General features: G+C 50.3%; 1 protein-coding gene across 6 annotated transcripts; it reads right to left on the bottom strand.

Moving 5' to 3' along the window:
- Positions 1-58: 58 nt before the first annotated feature.
- On the bottom strand, positions 59-19,544 carry PHC1 (polyhomeotic homolog 1). 6 transcript variants are annotated; one of them, XM_075051589.1, is made up of 16 exons: positions 18,602-18,740; positions 18,445-18,505; positions 15,201-15,357; positions 14,468-14,578; positions 13,041-13,118; positions 12,131-12,280; positions 11,018-11,173; positions 9,389-9,887; positions 8,320-9,080; positions 5,965-6,112; positions 5,647-5,855; positions 4,928-5,042; positions 4,225-4,333; positions 3,394-3,544; positions 2,556-2,787; positions 59-2,234 (listed from the first exon to the last, which is right to left on the bottom strand). In XM_075051589.1, exons 3-16 carry the CDS (start codon positions 15,312-15,314, stop codon positions 2,080-2,082), a joined length of 2,988 nt encoding a protein of 995 aa, XP_074907690.1. In that variant the 5' UTR covers positions 15,315-15,357; positions 18,445-18,505; positions 18,602-18,740; the 3' UTR covers positions 59-2,079. The 6 variants fall into 6 exon arrangements, 5 of the variants coding, with proteins under 5 accessions (XP_074907690.1, XP_074907692.1, XP_074907689.1 ...); XM_075051591.1 differs by lacking the exons at positions 18,445-18,505; positions 18,602-18,740 and adding an exon at positions 19,501-19,544; XM_075051588.1 differs by lacking the exons at positions 18,445-18,505; positions 18,602-18,740 and adding an exon at positions 19,231-19,429.
- Positions 19,545-20,655: the final 1,111 nt, after the last annotated feature.

Genomic DNA, 20,655 nt, shown 5'->3' with positions numbered 1-20,655 from the left:
ACTAGGTTAATGTTCAGGTTGGGGAGGGGGGTTAAAAAGCAGCCAGACCTGCAAAGCCTGAACAAGCATTTTTTTTTTATTAAGAACATTGAACATGAAGAAGTGAAGCCTTCCCATTTGACTGAAATAAAATCCGGTCCTCAGAAGTAGCTAGTATAACATAGGCAGGCTAGCTGCCCACCTACCCTGCCAAGCATCAAACTAAACAGGAGTTTTATCACACCCAGCCCTGCTAAGGATAAAATGGTTTATGGGCCTTCCTCTGCTGATTGCCGTTAGAGATTCTAACGTCTCCCTCCTCTGCCCCCAAATTACATCAGACCAAATAGTGTTATCAGGGTGCAAGCACGGACAGCTTCCTTTGGGCCTGTTTTCATTCAAGAAGCCTCAGAAGTCTTCTCTCACAGGAACAAGGATGCCATTAAAGTGAGATTCAACAGTACAGTTAAGACTAGGAAGCTGCTGCCATGTTTTATCCATCTTCTAAGCACTTTCCCTCCTCTCTTTTTCTAACATGGGTCAATAAAAAGCCCATTCCAGGATCTCTAATGTTTTCTTACCTATGCCATTTAGGCCTCCCGTGCCACTACAGCTTTCATGCAACAGTAGGTGCTTCCCACCCAGATCGATCTTAATGTTTCACTCAAATATTCACATGAAACTTCTGAAAACAGAGAAGCTGAGACACATGGTTTGTAAAAATCATTTTGCATTCAGGTATTTGGCTCTAGGGGGCACTTACCTCTTCATGCTTTGTGTAATTTCTTCAGGGTTTTTTTGCCTGTTTGTTTGAAGCAGAGGTGCTTCTGGAAGAGCAGAATTCTGCCCAGGTTTTCACCTTTGGCAATCTGGTTACAAAACTTCAGAATACCACATTTGATGCTTACAAAAAAACCCAGACCTGGAGAGGCTGAAAGGGAGAGACTCAGCCTATAACAGAATGCTATCCCTTAGAAAGGAGAAGTAGCATTCAAAGATTAGTATTCAGTTGTTTTGGTTGGTTGTTGTTTTTTTTAACTGAGGAAAAGAAATATTTGTTTTACACCGAAAAAAAAAAAGAGCCTGAGGCAGGCAATAACAATTCTGCCAGCTTAAACTTTGTCCCATAAGCTCTCCTGAGGATAATGACAACAGACACAAAAATAATACAAACTGATAAGAGAACACAAAAAACCCAAAACCAAAACCTCAGCCCATTTTATGAAGAGCCTTGGCGCTTCTGGAGACTGCTTTGGATCTGTAAATTATGCCCCAGCACAATAGGGAGACAAACCTAGTGCTGCAGGGTTCCCTAATGCAAGACAATCCCCCATCCCATTGATTTTCCCATCACTTTGTCATAAGTACTCAGGATAAATCCTCCTCTGACTGGTTCAGAGAGGAGCATCTGGAGTGAATAGCTGCCGCAACACTTTGTCTTCACTCCGCATCTCTACAGGAGATAGTAAAGCTAAGGCAGCTCCTTTTGCCATGAGCCTTCAAGTTTGGTATGCATGCTGGAATGGCTATTAAACCCTGTTCGTGAGCAGCCTAGGTATTTTTTTAAGAGTGGAACAGCAGCAGCCCCTTTTGCTCAAATTCCTGGTTTGTCCACCTCTGTCACTTGGAATTTACTAGTTCCCCTTCCTAAATGCCCCAAGCACAGCTGCTCCCAAAGTCCATGTGGGGCCGGCTCTTCCTATGCCTCAATTTCTGGCACAGTGAGATTCAAAACTAATATCTAGCAGACCTGCTGTAGCAAAAAGGGGCGAAGGCAGTTCCCTTTCAGAAGTCTGCTAAGACAGAAAGAGGTCCCCTTCACATCTTTATGGGGTATATGGGAGAGGCTTATTCAAAATCAGGAAGAAGGAAAGATGTTTCAAGGCCCCAGGTGAGAGTTTTCCTCCCCCTTGTAGCACCATTAAGAGACCAAGACATGGGCTTGTGCATGGCAGTTTCAATCAGTTAAATTCCTTCTCATTCTTCTTGAATGCAAGACCACAGGGGACTGTCCCATTCTTCCCTGCCCCAGCAGGATGCTCCAAAGCTGGCAGCTGCCCTGGGGTCAGAGCAAAAGTGAGACCTCTGGCTTCAGAGCTGTTAGGTCTCCTTGAGGACATTGATCTTGGCACAGATCTTGAGAGCTGGTCCCAGCTTGATGTTCATGGCACTCATGAGGTGTTCCTCCTTCAGAAGCAACAGGGCCTGGCCATCAATTTCCTGTGACCGAAACTCCTCAGCAATTTCCTGGCACCCTGTGAAACCGAAAAACAGCACTGAGAAACAGACGTGCTGTGGGCACTCCCCTCGTTCCCACTCTGGGCCTCTGGCAGGTACAGAAAGCAAGCTAGAAATCTAACCACCTCCCACCTCCCCACTCTACTCCACAGTCTGCCCAAGGACACAGGCTACTTGAGAAGTACAAGTCACCCATCTGTATGACCTGCTCCAATTTAGAAACACTTACAGAAGTACAATAAAAGCACTAGGCACCACAGACACCACTTTCTTTCCAGAAAGAGAGCCAACAAATTTCCCCATGCTACTGGATCTGGAGTGCAGGAGAGGACCTTCACCTTGCAGTGATGCAATGAACTCATACACTTCCTCCACACTCCAACGACTGGGATTGCTGGACAGGAAGACGGGGTTGATGCCATGTAGATCTGGGGTAGGTGGGGCCATGCTAGAGTTTGCCAGGTCCCTCTCTCCATGACTGGCCCTTACTGACAGGGGTCCTGGAGATGTAGGGGACAAAGCTTCATCATAGCTGGAGTTATCAGAGCCTCGACTTGAGTCTTCCTGGCCCTACAAGCCCATAGGAAAGAAAGAAAACAAAAGGTGTTTTGTAAGAAATTCACAATTACTAGGTGCAAAACAAGACATTGGGAACAGCAGAAGTTGACTCAACAGTCTGGGACGAGTCCCAGGCCGTTGGTCCAGGGGCAGCTGACATAAGAGCTCCCTGATGCCAGAAAGGGGAGACTACTCTTGCCTCCCTTCCTCTTCCTTCTCCCCATCCTCCCCTAGTCCATTACTCTTCCTCACATCAGTGCTGAAGCTCATCCGATTCTTCTATAATCCGATTCAAATCATTCATGTGGAAGAATGCTAATCAAACAGGAAAAGTGGATTGTTTTCTACCAAGGCTGTCAGCTGATCTCACTCACTAAGACCTCCAAGACACAGGCGGGAGCAAACATAGAGTGAACAGAACAAATACAAATGCGACTACGCTTTCTGCAGTCGATGAGGGATTAGAACAGCTCACTGTGCCTTGTGCAACAACTGTGTCAGTGTGCACTTGGCACATCCTGCACAACTACATCCACTGTGAGAAAGTGGTACATCCAGCAGTGCCAGCCGTTACACTGAGACCTGCCTTGACAGAGGCAGACAGGACTATGTCCTTACCCTGTGGCGCTTGCCCTGGATCTTTGTTCGAGCAATTTCAGAGCTGCTGCGCCGTGGCCCCCGTCGGCGCACACGAGCATAGTTAGCTTCCTGGAATTCCTTCATCTTCTTCCTCTGCAGCCGAAACTGATGGCTGCAGCTGACATTGTACCTCAAGTAAGTAGAAGCAGAGCAGCAGTTAGGAAACAGCAACTATCTAAACCTACTGCTTCTCCTTGCTCTAGATGGGGATAAAACTCCTCTTTACCATCAAGTTCTGTTCCTCCTCCTTCTAAGACTTCCCCTTGGAAGGAACCAGTCCAGACTTCTGACACAAGCAATATTTGGACACCAGAGTCTTGATCTAACATCTGAAGGGTCAATTAAGTCATTCCCCTAAGGGAAAAAAGACCCATAACAAGCACTCTGCTATCAATAGGAAGCAGAAATGACTAGTCTAACTTCTCCCCAGGTTTCTTCCCCAATGCTCCCTTGTGTCTTTGCCTAGTTCCAATGCAGCAGACAGCTACTAGTGTGCATTCGTTTAGTCAGTCAAATGTACATTTGACTGAAGAGAGGTTCTTTGGAGCCCCAGAACTTCCCTCTTCCCAATTCATTTTCTGAGCAAGTCAGAAATCCTGTTTGCACTCAACACAACATTCACCTCTCCACACCTAGAAGCATTCACAAATCATTTAGAGTCCTAAAGGATCTCTGTGGCCCATGCATCCCATGGAGGGACGGACGTTCAGATGTACTGAAGTGTTGTACACTACCTGGAGAAGGGGCACATGCTCAGTTTGAGAGAATGTATAGTCAGAGGAAAGGAAGATTATGTCTTGCTATTATTACCTTTTAGCACAGGTCATGGAACAGAACCTCTTGGAACCACGGAACTGGGTTGCTGGGGCATACTTCCCACAGTATTCACACTTCAGCAAGTTTGCCTTCTTATCAAGCTCTAGTGAGACAGAGATACACACCAGTTGATGATCTGAACTGAAGCAGATCACACACAATGATTCCCCATTCCACTACTCTTCTTCTGAGCAGACAGATTCCAAGCACTCTTCTCTACTGAATATACTAAGCAGTTAGCCTGGTGAAGAAGCTGGGGAAAGAGAGGCAGAAGCTCCACTAATTAGGACCCCAGGATACTGAACAGAGCAGTTTATTTCTCCTTGTCAGTACCATTTTGCTGACAAGCGAAAACCAGCATATCCTTCATATCCTACAAGGCTGCAGGGGAAATCTCCATCACTGCGCTCTCTGCTGTGTCCACACATCCTTTGCAGCCTTCAGATTCATTAGAGACAAGTACCATTCAGATTCTCCTGCTTACTACTGACACAGGGTGTGTTAGATCATATCAACAACAAAGTATTGTCTTCTGGCACTCAAGAAAAGGAGATCCTAGGTCCATAGCTTGAGTCTCTAAGAAGTTAGCAGGAAGGCAGGAAGAGATACAAGTTCATAATGTATAAGGATAGTAATACAGTATCAAAGAGCAGAAATTTCAGTAACACTAGATAGGCCTCTTGGTGCTGAAACTCACCCATAGAAGCACTGTCCCCTCCCGGAGAATTGCTGGACAGGTTTTCACTCTGGCCAGAAGGAGCCTCTCCCTGCAGCGGTTTCTCAGATTCTTTCAGCAGCTGAGAACAACCCACCTGGACAGGAAGATAAAGAGTTGGGCCCATCATTAAAGGAGTGTCTGTGTCCACCGCCCTCTGCAAGGTATGTGCTGTTCATACCTTATTACAGCTCAGAAGAATCCCTCTGCCTACTAGGGAAGGAGAGATGCTGAACAAAGTTGTTACTCCCTCCTGACTCACAGGCTTAGCAGTTCATTCAAAGATCACCAAGTACTATCTGCCTTGAATATCCTGCAATTCCATGTAACTGCATTTCCCCTTATTTGCTTTAACTTCACTTGCTGCTTGTTCAAAATACAATGCATCTTTCCCTACTAAAAATCAGAGAGAAGAACCGTCTTACAATTCCTGCATAAATTATTGCTTGGGGGACTACTGGTGAAAACAGTTCCCATCACACTTGTTTTACTCCTTCCAACCCATCCTCTTTAATACCACCACTTTATGCCTTGCTTCGTGCATGAGACCTCCTTCATTTCCCTTCCTCTTCACTGTCTGTGTCTCAGGCTAAAATACTGAGTTGGAATATGGGGAAAGAAACTCCTGTCTCAAAGATGGAAGCCCACCACCCTCCCAAGACAGTGCTACACCTCCTTCTCCTGCAGCAGAGAATCCCTACCGGAAAGGGCTCTGCTCCTTCCTGGATGACAAAGCCTTCAATGATGTGTGTGAGGATCTGGGGCTTGACGATGGCTTGTGGGGGTTTGGAGTCTCCCATCTGACGTGACACCATCGCCAGGTTTGGGGTGGGAGCAGAGGTGGGGGTGACTGATGCTCCTTCACTTGAGGGGGTATTTGAGGTTGCAATGGCAGCAGAATCAGATTTATCTGGAAAGTTAACAGCACAAGAGTCAGTTACCTTTGCTCCATCTACTTCAAACGGAATACAAGATCAGATCATTAGCACACACAAGCAGAGCTCTCCTTTGTACCTCACCTCCAAGGCCACTCTTCTCCTCCATGGTTTTGGGGCTGTCTGTCACAGGAGAGGACCTGGCAGGCAGCAGTGCAGTGACACTGGGCGACTCCTCCTTCTCCTCCTCTGACTCTGCCTTCCGCTTTACCGCTAAGGTCTGAGACTTGCCCTGTGTGAATAAAGAAGAACACATAAGTGGAGAGAAGAGCTCCAAAGCAAAGAACAAGACAGATCGAAGGCAAAAGTAAGATGCATCCTTCTCCATCGTATTTCATTTCCAGCCTGGTTCCTTCTCCTGGAGATGCCTCTAGCTCCGTCACAGTACATACCTCTACTTCAGAGCATTTGCCTAGCATGGAGCAAAACTTCAGCAGACTCACTACCATACCACTATGACCAGGATCTGGTGTCCCATTTCATGTTGATGCATTGATATAATACCAAGTCACTGTGTAAACCTCAAAGGATTATTCCAGGAAGAAAGAAATGGAATGGCAGTCACCCAGCAGCTTCCAAACAGGCTTTTGGCTAAATCAGATCAGTTTCAATGAAGGACAGTCAAAGAGTAGGGGACACATGTCGGATGAGAGCAGAATTGTCCCGCCACTCTAAAAATCAGACAAATCCTGTGACACCTTCCTGAAGAAGCAGCCAGAGTTTAGAAACAGTCTCAGGAACTGGCCAAGGATATCTGAGCTGGCAAAGCGCTGTTGTCCCAGGGAGTTAGGCAGGCCCTAGCTGGACAAGTCACAGCTGCATGGACAAGGCCCGTGGAACATGAGCCATCTTTGTTTTCCTCTGCATAGCCTGCTGCTAGGGGATCCTCTGAGGCCTAGAGTCAGTAGCTGGTGCCACACACCAAGGGGTCTCTGACCCAGGGGTCTCCATACCTAGTGAGGAGAGGGGGGGGTCGGTCTCCATGGGCCACTGAGCTCTCATCTCTCTCCTGAGAGAGACAAGGAGGCCAGTTATTGTTTGTATTGGGTTTATGGGGCAAGGTTTTGGTAGCATGGGGGCTGCAGGGGTGACTTCTGTGAGAAGACACCAGAAGCTTCCCCCATGGCAGACAGAGCCAGTTCCAGCCAGCTCCAAGACAGACCCGCCACTGGCCAAGGCTGAGCCCATCAGCAACGTTGGCAGCACCTCTGTGATAATATATTTAAGAAAGGGTAAAAAATGCTGTGCAACAGCAGCTGCGAAAAAGAAGTGAGAATATGTGAGAGAGACAACCCTGCAGACCCCCAGGTCAGTGAAGAAGAAGGGGGAGGAGATGCTCCAGGCACCAGAGCAGAGATTCCCCTGCAGCCCGTGGGGAAGACCACAGTGAGGCAGGCTGTCCTCCTGCGGCCCAGGGAGGTCCACGATGGAGCAGATCTCCACCTGCGGCCCGGGGAGGACCCCACGCCAGAGCAGGTGGATGTACCCTGAAGGAAGCTGTGACCTCCTGGAGAGCCAGCCCACGCTGGAGCAGGCTCCTGGCAGGACCTGTAGCCCTGCAGAGAGAAGCCCAGGCTGGAGCAGTTTTGCTGGCAGGACTTGTGACCCCAGGGGGGACCCACACTGGAGCAGTCTGTGCCTGAAGGACTGCAGCCCGTGGAAAGGGCCCACGCTGGAGCAGTTCGTGAAGAACTGCAGCCTGTGGGAAGGACTTACGTTGGAGAAGGACTGTATCCCGTGGGAGGGATCCTACGCTGCAGCAAGGGAAAAGCATGAGGAGGAAGCATCAGCAGAGACAAAACGTTATGAACTGACCACAACCCCCATTCCCCATCCTCCTGCACTGCTCAGGGGGAGGAGGTAGAGAAGTCAGGAGTGAAATTCAGCCTGTGAAGAATTGGAGGAGGGTGTTTTTTAGATTTGTTCTTATTTGTCATTATCCTACTCTGATTAATTGGCAATAACTTAAATTAATTTCCATAAATTGAGTTTGTTTTGCCTGTGACAGTAATTGGTAAGTGATCTCCCTGCTCTTATCGCGACCCACAAGCTTTTCATTGTATTTTTCTCCCCCTGTCCTGTTGTGAAGGGGGAGCGATAGAGCAGCTTGGTGGTCACCCGGCAGCCAGGCACCACATTGTTAAATGTGATATTTAGTATGTGATGTGGACACCTACCCCATATGGGGCAGGGTCCGAGTCTCACCTATTTACTTCATGCAAGCCTTTGAATGGTAATGTGGAAGAGAAATGCTTGTAGTCAGTAGCCCCAAGGGTTGGATTGGAATTAGTGTTTTTGAGAGGAAAAAGTCTCCACATCCCTTTACCCAAACCCTTTACCCATCCCATCCCACTGACCTGGGCCTGGACTGCGATTGGTGTCCTAGGAATGAACAAAGAGAATCCATATGCTATTCTCCTTCTCAATGGTATCACTTACTGGCAACTGGACAGACTGCATGTAGAATGCTGCTGGCATCTGAGCCACAACTGGAGAGGAGGCTGGGCTCTTCACCATGTGGGCTGTGCCTTGAACTTGTGCCAAATTCACCCCTGTGGTGAGAGGAGGAGCTTCCTGTGAGGATGCTGGAGCTGTAGATGATGACGGGGAAGCAGCGTGGGCTTGGGAAACAGGCTGGACCACAGCTGGCATTCCCCGGGATGTCGGCACAGCTGCAGCAATCTGAGCCAAACCCAGTGCTTGGGCTTGGCCTGAGCCCTGCTGCCGAGTACCCACCACCTGTACCGGGATGTGTGGTGGAGGCTGCTGGGCTGCTGACATTTTGGCAGGCCCAAGCTGAGGTGGTTTGATGGGGGTGACCAGAGATTTTGACTGTATTGGAACAGGTGACTTGGTGGCTGGCTGGCAAGAACTGTCCTGCTGGAGCTGCACAGGCTGTGGCTGGGACTGCAGCATAGGCTGCACCACGAGGGTCTGAGCCTGCTGCTGGTTTTGAGGTGGAGCCTGCTGCTGCGGAGGTTGAGCTTGCTGCTGCTGCTGGGTCAGAGACGGTGCTTGCTGCTGTTGCTGCTGTTGGGCCAGCTGGAGATGGGTGGCTGTGTGGAGGAGCTGGGACTGGCGGTGCTGGAACTGCTGCTGGTGATGAATGGCGATCTGCTGCTGGATCACCACCTGCTTCTGCAGGTGGATCTGCTGCTGCTGCTGGATCAGCGAGTGTGGCTGGATCTGCGTGTAGGTGGCTATACGAGCACAGAGTGGGAAAAGAGGAGAGCACAAAAGTTAGCAACAGTGCAGCTGGGAACAACAACAACAACAAAAACAAGGCAGGCAGCCGCTGCACTGGTTTGAGTCATTACGCACCAAAATGACTGACAGCTCACTGGCAGAGGACCTGAGGGACTAAATCAACTTCTCTTGCTAACAGAGAGGGATAATCCCCAGAGACAAGCCCCCCGGGAGCCCAGAGGCTGGGACGCGTGCTGGAAAACCAACGGCGCTCTTGCGAAAGCACAGTGGGCTCGAAGAGAAGGAACAGGTCTGCGCTTACCTGAGCTGATCAACGTCTGGCTGGGTGCTGGTGTAGCAGTCCTGGTCAGGTTCATGCCCACCGTTTGCTGTCCGCCACTGTCCGTTTCGCCCTTCTTTGTGGCTGCATTCTCTGTCTCCGTCTGGCTTCCCTGGCTGACGGTCACGGCCTGGGCAGCTGCTACCGGTAACGGCTGAACCACCCCCGTGCCTTTCCTTTGGCAACTGCCAGCGGTGCCTGCCGAGGAGGTCTGGCTCAATCCCGTTGAGGTCTGGCTCCCACCACTTGCCACCACCCCTCCGGAGACACCGTTGCTGCCTGCTGACCCCTGGCTCAAGTTGAGGGACTGGCCTGCGCTGCCGGAGGATGCCTGAGCCACTGCCAAGGTCTGGCCCGTGCCGGTGGCCTGCGGTAAGCCCGAAGCCTGGGAGCTTCCTGGCAGAGCTGCCTTCTGAGCGGAGCCTTGGAGCTGGGCGTTAGTGGCCGAGGTCTGCTGGCTCCTCACAGCCAAGTTCTGCACCTACGAACGCACAGACAAAACAGAATCCGTTCGGTTTATGTACATTACTCGCTGGAAGTTTGGCAGAGAACGCATAAGCAACAGGCTCTACTGGGATGCAGGCTAAGATCAAGTCTCACGTGCGGAGCTGGCTAACGCTGCAGGGCAAAGCTCAGGCGTGCTCCTCCCCAGGAAACACATTATCCTGAACTCCCTCCTGCCCCATCTCTGATGGAAGTTAAAGATCTTGTGGCACTTTCTGAACAGCACATGAGGACACCGTCATTCTCCGAGGCATGGGACAGCCTTCGGACCTGCCTGCCGTGCCTTTGCACTGGTAGGACCCAGTTTAGCACAGCTCTAAAAGCACTGAGATGCCCCTTTAAAGACCAGTCTTCATTCCTTTTCAATTTTTGTGCCACCTGCTTCCTCCCCCTGTGCAGGGCTTTCTACTCAGCAGGCTCACAGATCTACTCAGCAGGCTCACAGACCTACTCGTGGCCTGCAGCCCTTCTGGTTTCACCAGTTCCTCTGCATTTTGGTGCTGCCATCCTCTGTATTTACTCCTCCTCCAAATGCAGTGTCAGATCATGGCTGACTTTCCTTCAAAGAAAGTGCTCCAGACAAGAAAAATATGAAGTAACTGGAAATCCCAAGAATGACTGGGATAGGACAAGGAAAATGGGAAGCCATGGCAGCTCCCTGACCTGTAAAATTACTTATAGACGAATGCAGGAGCTAAGACCTTGTGGCCTGTTCGGTCTTTGGCATCTTTACAACAACAAACCAACTGGGTGAAGGAATACTACCGCTGGCAAAGAGTCTTCATTGCAGAGTGACTGAAAACTGGACATAGAACTCAATGATTCTTTTCACACAAGGACAACTGAGAAACTGTGAAGATGGGATTGATCCAGCATGGGGCTCACCCCAGAAATTTTAAGCAGAAATTAATCCAATCTCTGGAGGCAAAAAGCAAACACGAAAAAACAGTGGCAAGAGAGAACAGAATCTCCTGCCTGCACAGGGACACAGGTTGGGGATAAAAATAGAGCTAACCTGCTATACAGGGACGGCTGGAGACAAAGAGCAGAGAGTGGGGTGATGGAGAGCAGGGGAAGGGGAGGACTGTGGGAGGGGGTGTCACTGACCTGGTCTGTGTCTGCATGGACCCCAGGAGACTGAGTGGGTGGTACCTCCTGCTGGACAGCGGCCACAGCCCCGTTAGGCATCAGGATGAGTTGGGAGGCAAGAGGCACATTGCGGCCCAAGGTCCGGTTTACCTGCAACAGGTTCCCCAGCTGGGGCTGTTGAGGGAGGGTCAGGTGCCGTGGAATGAAAGGAACGGAGGGAAAGAGAGAAAGAAAGACAGCGAACCACAAGCAAACAAGTTACAAAGCAACACTGGGCTGCAATGTCACACACTGCAAAACTGTAACGCTGAACATAACCCTCGGGAGCAGGAAACTGGGAACAGTTTCCTTACGGAAACAAGCACTCTTCTATCAAACATGGGCCTGGGCCAACTCCCACAGACTGCCCAAGGCTGGCTAAAGACTGGGGTATCATTGAATTTTCAGATGTATATCTGGGACTGGTAGAGAAACAGTGATAAAAGACATACATCCAACACAAGGGTTGCTTGAAAAGAAGGGCATTGCAATCTGTATCTAAAGTCAACTGAGACACAGAAAATATTTTTCAGGTAGGTAACCAAACCCCAGCCTGACTATATAGTCAAGCCTAATGTTTTCTATTTAGCAGCACTTCAAAGCAATTAGAAGGATGCCATATTTGTTCATGTTGATTTATGTTTCTAGACTTACTCGAGTTCTGACTTATGTCCCTGAGCTCAGCAGTGGTAAAAGAGAGTAATTCACCATATATCTGTTCCAGCATTGAACCAGAAAAGTAGCTTTTTTTCTGTGAGCTATATTCAAGTCTAGGACATATATTTCACATTTACACTCTATTGAGAAGTGCCATGGGATCTTTAACATCTATGCAGAGCAGAGATAAATATGGTTCTTAACGATCTCACCCGAGCCACACAATACAAAGCTCATCTACCCTCAAAAGCTGAGCCCAGAGTCAGACTCATGGTTTCAGGGACAAGAGCTTCCCCATCTGAGTTTAAAATATAGTGCCTCTTCCTTAAAGCTACAGTTAGTCCAAAGGTGTTGGTAATCCCAAGCAGTGAAACACTGAAGTGGCTATGAAGCAGGGCTCATGGTCAAGACACATTTTGCGTACACATCTCTTACCCGGAGATACATCTGGGCCTGTGACTGGTTGAGAGGCGGTGAGGTGGTATTCCCAAGGAGCACAGACTGCGTCAGGGTTGTGGCGCTGGGGGAACTCACGCTCTGTGACCGACTGATCAGCTGAGCAGCTGATGTGGTGGCTAGGTTGATCTTAAAACAGAGAAAAGCCCCAAATGGTATATGAAGAGACAGAGGCAAAGAAAGGAGTACAAATTCACTTATTGGGGTACAGCCAGAATAGACATTTTACAGTTTTCCCTGTATCCCACAGGGGACCAAGAAGAAAAAAGTTCTTGTCTTAGAGGCTACGCAATCTAAACTAGCCAAAGCCCTGGATGCTAACCTCATTTGTATGCTGAGACCGAATATCACTGTTAGCATGCAACTGCAGTAAGAGATCCAAAAGAAATACATCATTTTCTCCAGCCTCTCAAGTCAAGGAAAAAACCCCACAAAGTAATCTCCACCCTACCAACTCACCTACTCTCTGAAAAAATCCCAGTTCCTCAATACTCACTACAAAACCAGACTTCCTCTCATTCAACAAACTCTGCCCAAGAAAAAAAATGCATTCCATTTCAAGCTGCTCACAACTCCTTCTCAGAAGTCCTGATCCTTTTCTAATCCATGACAACATATCCCCAAAGCCTCAGCAAAGAGAGATCAGTGTCTACCTTTCCAGCTAAGAGGCCTCTCCCACTCAGAAACCTTCTCTGGTCTCTGGTCTCAACCCCCCCCAATAATGATAGCACCCCAAATCCTCAAAGTTGTCTGCATCTTGTGGATTCCCAGCATTCTTAGAAGCTGTGTTTCCCTGGCTGACTGCCTTCCTAAAAGACAAAGAAGAGAAGGAACAAGGCCGGGGGTGGGAGGGAGGCTTTGATATGTGTGTGAGGGAGCAGTTACTTACAGAGGCCTGGGTGGTGGTGGTCTGTTGCGGGGTGCTGGTGTTGGGGGAGCTGGCCTGTCTGCTGGCTGCAATTGTAGCCTGCAAGAGAGATTGAAACAGAAGTGAGTATCTGGAACAAACTTTTCAATCCAGCCCAAATATTCGGCTTTGTCGGAACACCTAGTCCCATCATCATCTTCTCCCACTCCTGAGAACAGGAGCACAACCTAACCACTACAAATCTCTGCCGTGCCCTACAAATCAGGTGCAGCAACTCAGGAAGGTATGTCCTCCTCCCCAACCAGTTCAGCCCTATATACTACCCAAGGCAGTGGACAACAGACCCTTACAGTGCATGACCTCCAGTCCTTCCACCCATGGGTACATACCCTACTGTTGCCCCAGCTTGTCACGCTACACACTGCAACCCTCATCCTGATGCTGCAATCCACTGTTAACACCCAGATGTTCCCCACAACATTAGCAATTTGCTGGGCTAGTCAGGCAGTTTAGTAACAACGCAACGATAGCACTCCAAGTAACAAATTTCAGATTACAGCACATATGTTTCGTGGAGGAATGTAAATATTGGCAGATTTCCACCCCACCCCCCATGATCCCATGGGAATTCCACTGTACGAGTTTAGTTAGTTTTATAACTAAGATTTGTGCAAAACTGGTGAGAGGATTCTATTCCCTCTGTGCTATAAAACTGCAGGTAGGGATTTTGAGAACAAGTAAATCCTGGACTAACTAATAGCTCCTAACAGAGCTATTGTTACACAGACAGAACTGTATTCTCATCACACATAATCCATCTTCAACTGATGATAAAATCTGGTAGGTGAGCAAAGTTGCTAAAGAAAAAAATATCACTCAACAATTACTCATCATAAAATATCTCAATTTGTATAAACATATCTCAGTTAAAGAAACACCCTCCTGGCTGGACAAGATCTACCCCAGATCCCTCTTGCTAGTAACTGGTAAAGAAAACACGGGCTACTAAGTTTCAAGACAGAAAATTCAGAGGATACCACCTGAAATTTCAGGCACACGAGACCATGTTTATTCTCAGACGAGTAACAATCCATGCTTCACTTTAATACAGTTTTTAAACACTACTACATCCACCGCTGATTTAAGCGCCCATCTTTTATTTAAAGAAGGTGCAGGGGCTAGTCACAGGCCTCTGAAGTGCAAGTTTCCTGATGGGGATGCTAAATTTTATCTTCCCCTGCTCTGTCCCTGAAAACCAAGTGAATCTTTGCATCAGGCTTCCAGTTTACTAGCTGTTTGTATTAGCTTTAAACAACATGTTTAGGGACTCATTGTCTCATGTTGGATCAGGACGACCTTGGTGCACAAGTCACTGTATAAAGAGAGAATCTCTGGATCTTCCCCAGAGAACGATCCAATTCCTCTCCTTCTCTCCGCTGGTAACTCACCTGCTGGACAGCAGCCAGGCTGTGAAGCTGGGCACTGTTGAGCTGCTGCTGGAGCATAAACTGATGAAAGTACTGGGCTGCATTGGGCTGTCTCTGGAGTGCCTGCAGGGCCTAGAGAAAGAGGAAAACCCAATTGTCAGAAATAGCGTGCCCTTGAAATGTGATTAGAGAGAGCAATGAAGAAATAAATAACAGCCATGAGACCATCCCTAGACCCCATGAAAAAAGCAAAGTCACTAGATTAGCACATCAAAATACATAGTACAGCTACAAATTTGCTAACCGACTGAATCACAGGTGTATTGCAGGACAGCGGGAAGCACACTTGCAAGACTTTAATAAACTCCAGGAATTTGGGGATGTGTGTGCTCAAGCAGGCAGACAAGTGTTCCAGTATAGTATGTACATGGAGGATACACACTGTAGAGAGGAACTGGGATGATAAACTGAATTACTTGCTCTAGAACAGCATGCTAAAATCAATCTATTGGATCACAGTACGGATTAAATCTAAGAGGCTGGACCCCGGAGGAGTAACCTATAAAACATGAAGCACAGTATCAGGCTACAGGAACCAACATTGGGCCTAGCCCAAGAATTTCTAAATCTGAAAACACGACAGCCCTTCGAGCATGCTCCCACCTTGACGCACGACAACTCAGAGGAACACGAAAGGGCTCACCACCACCTTCCACTGATGCACATGCCGCCCCAGAACATAACCGCGTCTCACCTGTACTGCCTGTCGCTCATAGAGAGACATCTGCGATATCTGAGGACGGGTGCTTCCTCCAGAACTGGAGCTCCCGCTGGTGGAGCTGGAGTTCTGCTCACTTTCGGTCTCCATGGTGACAGGATCCCAGGAGCTCAGGCTGAGAGGGACTCCAGACCTACATCGAGAGAATTGGAAACTAAGTCAGGCTAGAGAAAGAACCAAACCATATTTCACCGCATTATGTCGCTTTTTTTACTGGAATATCCCAGTACCAGGCTCCTTGCACAGCTTTGCTACATCACAGGGGACCGGGGATGCCAGGGTTCTGAAATCACCCAGAAATTATACTTGTGGTTTAAATCTTTTATTACCACAGTCAGAAATGTAACGCACACATTCTCATGTTTTTATTGCCATGCCTCAGTTGGAAGCTACAGCATCCTGAACTCTTAAAAAAGGCAGCAGAGTGAAGGAGCAGCTGCAGCTCATTCAGACAATCATTTGGTTACAGACCTGATCACCTCTCCTTCAAGAGAGGCTAGTGAAGCGAGGCGAACTGCACTGTGCTTCCAGTCTCCCACTGCACTTGGCAACTTCTGACCCTCTCTTCCTCCAGTTGCACAAGAGGTATAATTATCCCACAACTCCGCTGCCCTGCTTGCAGATATACCAACTCAGTCCCTCCTTCTCCCAGTTTAGCCCCCAGCCCTCGACTGTTTCTTTCTTTCTCTCATCACATGGACCTTTCCAGCTACTTCTTGTTCCTGACAGATCATAGAACTTGAACATTAGACTGGAAGCTGGTATTTGTGGTGGCAAGTTGCTTTCAGGAGGAACAGAGTCAGAAGCAGAGCGGATGAAGGGTTCACTGGCAACACTTGTGAGGGGAAAGCTGCTAAAGAGGTCACGCAGAGCCAGAGAGATCTTTCAACAGCAGAAGGATGAGTTGCAGTGAACCACAGGACTGAGAAAGGACTGGAGTAGGCTTTCATCAGCCAAGAGGAAGAGAAGCGAGACTGAAGACAGTGCTTAGCAGAAGAGTAACGCATTGGGATGATCAGGGACTTCCCTGCAGCAAGGAACATGGGCTACACAGGGAGTAACGGGGTTAGAGTCAGAAAAGGGAAGGAGCAAAACTGATTATTCAACAAATTCCACTGCAAAAATGACTTTTTAGAAGGATATCATTCCATGTAAGATTAAAAAAAAATAAAAATGCTTCTGATAGTCTCAGTATCACTGACAGCCTGTTTGTTTCCAAAACACCAGCTGGCTCCCCTGCAACATATCTGAGAGAGTGCTAAATGAGACCCCTAGGCTTCCAGGATCCCACAGCACCAGCACAGCCACTGTATCTAGACCTTTCCAAATCCAGAGATTTCAAGCTTCACAGCCTTAACCAAACACAACTTTTTCCAGGTGCATAAACAAACAGACCAGCGCAGCAGAAAAAGAGGTGCAACAATAGTCTCAACCAGACAACTTTTTAAATTCTGGAATGGTGTTAAGGGCAGCAGATGACTTTAAAGTATGGCAACAGCATTACCACTGCAGAGGATGGCTGGCTAAATCAGGGAACTGCTGCTCCAAACCTGCTCTTCAAAATCTGGAAAATTCTATAATTGACAAGCAGCTAGCTGCTGCTCCAGTCCCATCTTTCCCGCACGTCTTTGCCTCTGCCCTCAAGTCCTGCCCAGGCATCTCCTTGCTAAATCCAACACTGCCTTTGGCTGTCGGTAATTGTGCCCTGCAGTCATCTTCTCAACTGAGAGGCACCCCCTCCTAACTGGCCATTACTGTCTTCAGGCACAACTCTATTACAGCTAGAAAGAGTTGGTCAATAAGCCTCTCTAGAATATAAAAGCTCTGGAGAAGGCAATCTCCTTAAAGATCTTCCCCAGGGGGCAGCTCCACAAAAAGTAAATGAAGCCTGAAAATAAATAAATTGAGAAGGGAGAGAATACAGACTTTCTGAAAGAAAGAAACTATGGTAGGTAAATTAAGTACTTCAGATGGGGTTAAAATGCAAGTCAGAGTGAAGCTACACATATTACAGCAGGTTATCTAGTAGCTCAGCTACCATCAGGAGACAATTTCTGTGCCCTCACTCACCTTCAACCTCCCCCCCAGTGCAGGTTCCTCCCAGCATTTACCTCGCTTCTGGTGCTCACTAGATCAGCTTGGTAACTTTGCAGAAAAGCTGCCCTAAACATCATTTTCTGCCAGATCAGTGAGTTGAATTAGCTCACTTGTGATGCCACAAGTGCCAGCAAGAGAGAAAAGAAGGTAACTAAGGTTCAGCTGAGCTGTAGCACATACCCTTACCCTCAACAGCTGCACCAGAAGGAGAAACCTGGCTTCTGACTTGGTGCTCCGCTCCACCAATCTGTGCTTCCTCAGTAAACAGCATCATCAATTCGTAAGATTTCCAGCATTTCTGAGAGTTCCACATTGACCGAGATCTTAAAATCAGGTCCTAGCACAAACAGAATCCTACCGAAACACCTCTGGGATGAGAGGCATCAAAGAATTTTGGTCTCTGTGTAGGCAAAAGACCTGGGGGGGGCACGGATAGAGAAGTGTACTCTCTCCCTTTGCGGAAGGGTGGTAAGAATTTTAAGTCAGTCACAGCAAGCAGGGTTATCCAGCAAAACCCTTTCCAAACACAAAAGTGAAAAGGCGCAGTATTTCCCCAGGCAAGTTCATCTAAGGATGCAGCTCCATGTTAGTGTAATCCGATCCAAACACAGGCTATTCCCGCACAAAATAGCTCGGACTACACCCTCTCCCCTCCTCCGAGGGCATCTTCCAGCACCCTCCTCTTACAAAGATCTAGCGATCACCCAGCTATCAGATCGCTTGGTTCGGCTAGCTGCTCCGTGAGATGGATAACCTACTACGAATGATTAAACCATGGGTTTTCCAAAAGATTGAGTTAACCAACTCACCTCGCAAATGTTAAAAAAAAACAAAACCAAACCAACAAACCAATCCAAACCGCCCAAGGTATCGCTGTGGCCATTACTGGAAATTAACCTTTGAACAACAGCTAGAACTGCACCCCTCAAAAGCAGACACGGAGGGACACAAAGGCCTACGAACACCACGGCGGGGATGACAGCACAGCAGAAAGGGAGGCAGAAAAGCAGCTCCCGGCGCAGTCCGAGCCTGAGAACACGGGCCAGCCCGGAGCATAACCCACGCTGCCGATCTCAGCGTGCGCCAACAACATCCCAGGTGGCCCCGTCTGCGAGTTCCCGACCTTTCTCAAGCGCAAGAAGAGCAGGAGAATCCGAGCAAACGTCTCCTCCGGTCGCCGGGCGCTAGGGAGGAGGCAGAAAAAAAAGTTTTACTCGCTCACCCTCCCACCCCATCCATTCCCCCCGGCACGTCACTGCCGGTGCAGAACATTTTCGAACCTTACGACTGGTTTTGCGGCTTCACCCTCGAGAAACCGACTCGAGCGGACAGGTAACGATTGCCACAGGCCGGTTTGGGGAAAAAAACCGAGCAGCCGGGACTGCAGCACGCTCCTCGCTCCGCTCCTGCAGTTTTTCTACGGCACCGTCTCCGAGCTACGCAAGCAAGAGGCGTGAAACCGCCGGGACACGTTGAACTCGGCTCCGGGATGCTCTGGAAGCGGCAGCAGCAGTCGGTGCCACCCTCCAGCACCGCGGCGGACCCCCCGCCCCGCCGGCTCCCCCCCTACCCCGGTAACTCCGGCGGCAAAGTTAAGCCGACAGCGACCGTGCTGCCGCCCCTGCCCGCCGCACGGAGGGACCGTGCGGGCAAGCCCCGCCGAGGCGGGGATCCGCCGCAGGATGCTCGCCGCGGGGAGATGGAGAAAGGCGCGTCTTTAACGGCGGCGGCCGGGGCGGGGGGAGCGGGGCGGAGGGGAGGCGGGAGGGGGGGGAGTTGTTCCCGGCCGCTGCCTCCGGGGGCCGGGCCGGGCAGACAATGGCTGCTCCGCCGCCGCTGTCAACTTCCAGCCCGTCCCCGGGGGACTCTCCCCGCCGCGGCCGACCCCGCACCCCGGGCCCGGCCTCACCTGCAGCAGCCGCCGCCGCGGCGCGGCACTGCCCCGCTCCGCTCCCGCAGCAACGCCAACGCCGCCGCCCTCGCCCTCCTCTTCCGCCCCCGCCCGAGGGGCCCCGCGCTGCCGGCGTTACCGGAGCCCCGGGGCCGCCGCCGCCGCCGCCGCCTGACACGCCCCCCGCGCGCGGGCAGCCAGGCCGGGCCCCGGCCGGGCGGGGCGGGGCGGGGCGGTGCCCGGGGGCCCCGTTGTTGGGGGGGGGGAGGGCGGGGCCGGGGGCGTTACCTCGCGGCGGTTCCCGGCGGGCCCGGCCCGGCCGCGGCCTGGCAGTGCAGCCCCGGAGCGGGGGGGGGGGGGGAGGGGGGGCGGGGAGAGGGGAGGGCGGGGCGGGGCGGGGGGGCCTGGCGCGGGGCGGCGGGGGCGGGGCCCACGCGCGCGCGCCGCGCCCCGGCCGGTTCCGCCCCCTCCTTTTTTTTTTTTTTTTTTTTTTTTTTAAATCTTGGCCTCTGGGGCTCCCCCGCCGCTCCGTCACTTCCTCCCTCGAGGCGCTTCCGGGCACGTGATCCCTTCCCCTTAGCGCCGCTTGCCGTTGCCCTGGTGACGGCAGCCGCGAACCCGAAGGGACGCGGGTTCGGGACCCGGACCGGGAGCGGGGCCTCCGAGGCCCACCCCGCTCACCCACCCGGTCCTCTCGGGGGAAGGGGGGCTCAGTACATCGGCCGCGGCCTCCCCCCGCCCCGGGGAAGGGGACCAAGGCGTCAAGGTCTTAACTGGCACCGCAGCCTGGCTGCGCGGCAGGCGCAGAGCGCGCTTCACCGTCCAGAGCAGATGTCCTCTGTGCCAGGACACGCATCACGATCGGCCCTTCCGGAGACTGGTTCACCTTGTTAAACATTAGCAGTTTTCCTGTAGGTCGTAAAATGTTTGTCTTGGTGCCTGGAACAAGCTTTGGTGAACAATCAGGACGCAGCGGTAATAACGGTGACTGGGAGGTTTTCTGCCCAGGTCACGTAGGGCACATGTAGGGGTGCACAGGGGAAACCTGCATAAACCAGGGAGAGAAACCACGGTGCCAGAGCTTGCTGGCAACTTGGAGAAGCTGCACTGTGCAGGCACTTGGGCCTTGCTTCCCCTGATTACTCTTGGGCCTTGCTTCCCCTGATTACTCTCGAAGAACTTCAGTTGTTCTGTCAGTTGCCTGGCTTAGGGCAAGAGTGGTCGAAAGAGGGTAAACTTACTCGTTTTAAACAATAGTGTTGTAGTCAGCATGACTGTTTCTAAGATAATGAGACATGCCCGGTTGGGTCAGACCAGTGGCTCGTCTTGATGAGAGCTGGCGAGTTTCCTTTGAGGATAATGGCTTATGCACCAAGGAGGGGTGGGAAAAAGCAAAAAAATGAACAGAAATTAATCGTGCTCCATCTCCATGTACAAGATGCA

The sequence above is a fragment of the Buteo buteo genome, chromosome 19 (genome assembly GCF_964188355.1).
Source record: "Buteo buteo chromosome 19, bButBut1.hap1.1, whole genome shotgun sequence".
Taxonomy (NCBI): domain Eukaryota; kingdom Metazoa; phylum Chordata; class Aves; order Accipitriformes; family Accipitridae; genus Buteo; species Buteo buteo.
Note: the sequence above shows the minus strand (reverse complement) of the source record. Positions and strands in the feature narration are given on the sequence as shown.

Excerpts from the sequence above, each read along its gene's own strand:
- PHC1 (XM_075051591.1), bottom strand. The coding sequence starts at position 15,314 with ATGGAGACCGAAAGTGAGCAGAACTCCAGCTCCACCAGCGGGAGCTCC. Across the intron at positions 9,888-11,017 it reads TCCATGCAGACACAGACCAG|GTGCAGAACTTGGCTGTGAG; the intron begins GTCAGTGACACC and ends GTGCGTTCGTAG. Across the intron at positions 3,545-4,224 it reads TCCATGACCTGTGCTAAAAG|GTACAATGTCAGCTGCAGCC; the intron begins GTAATAATAGCA and ends TACTTACTTGAG.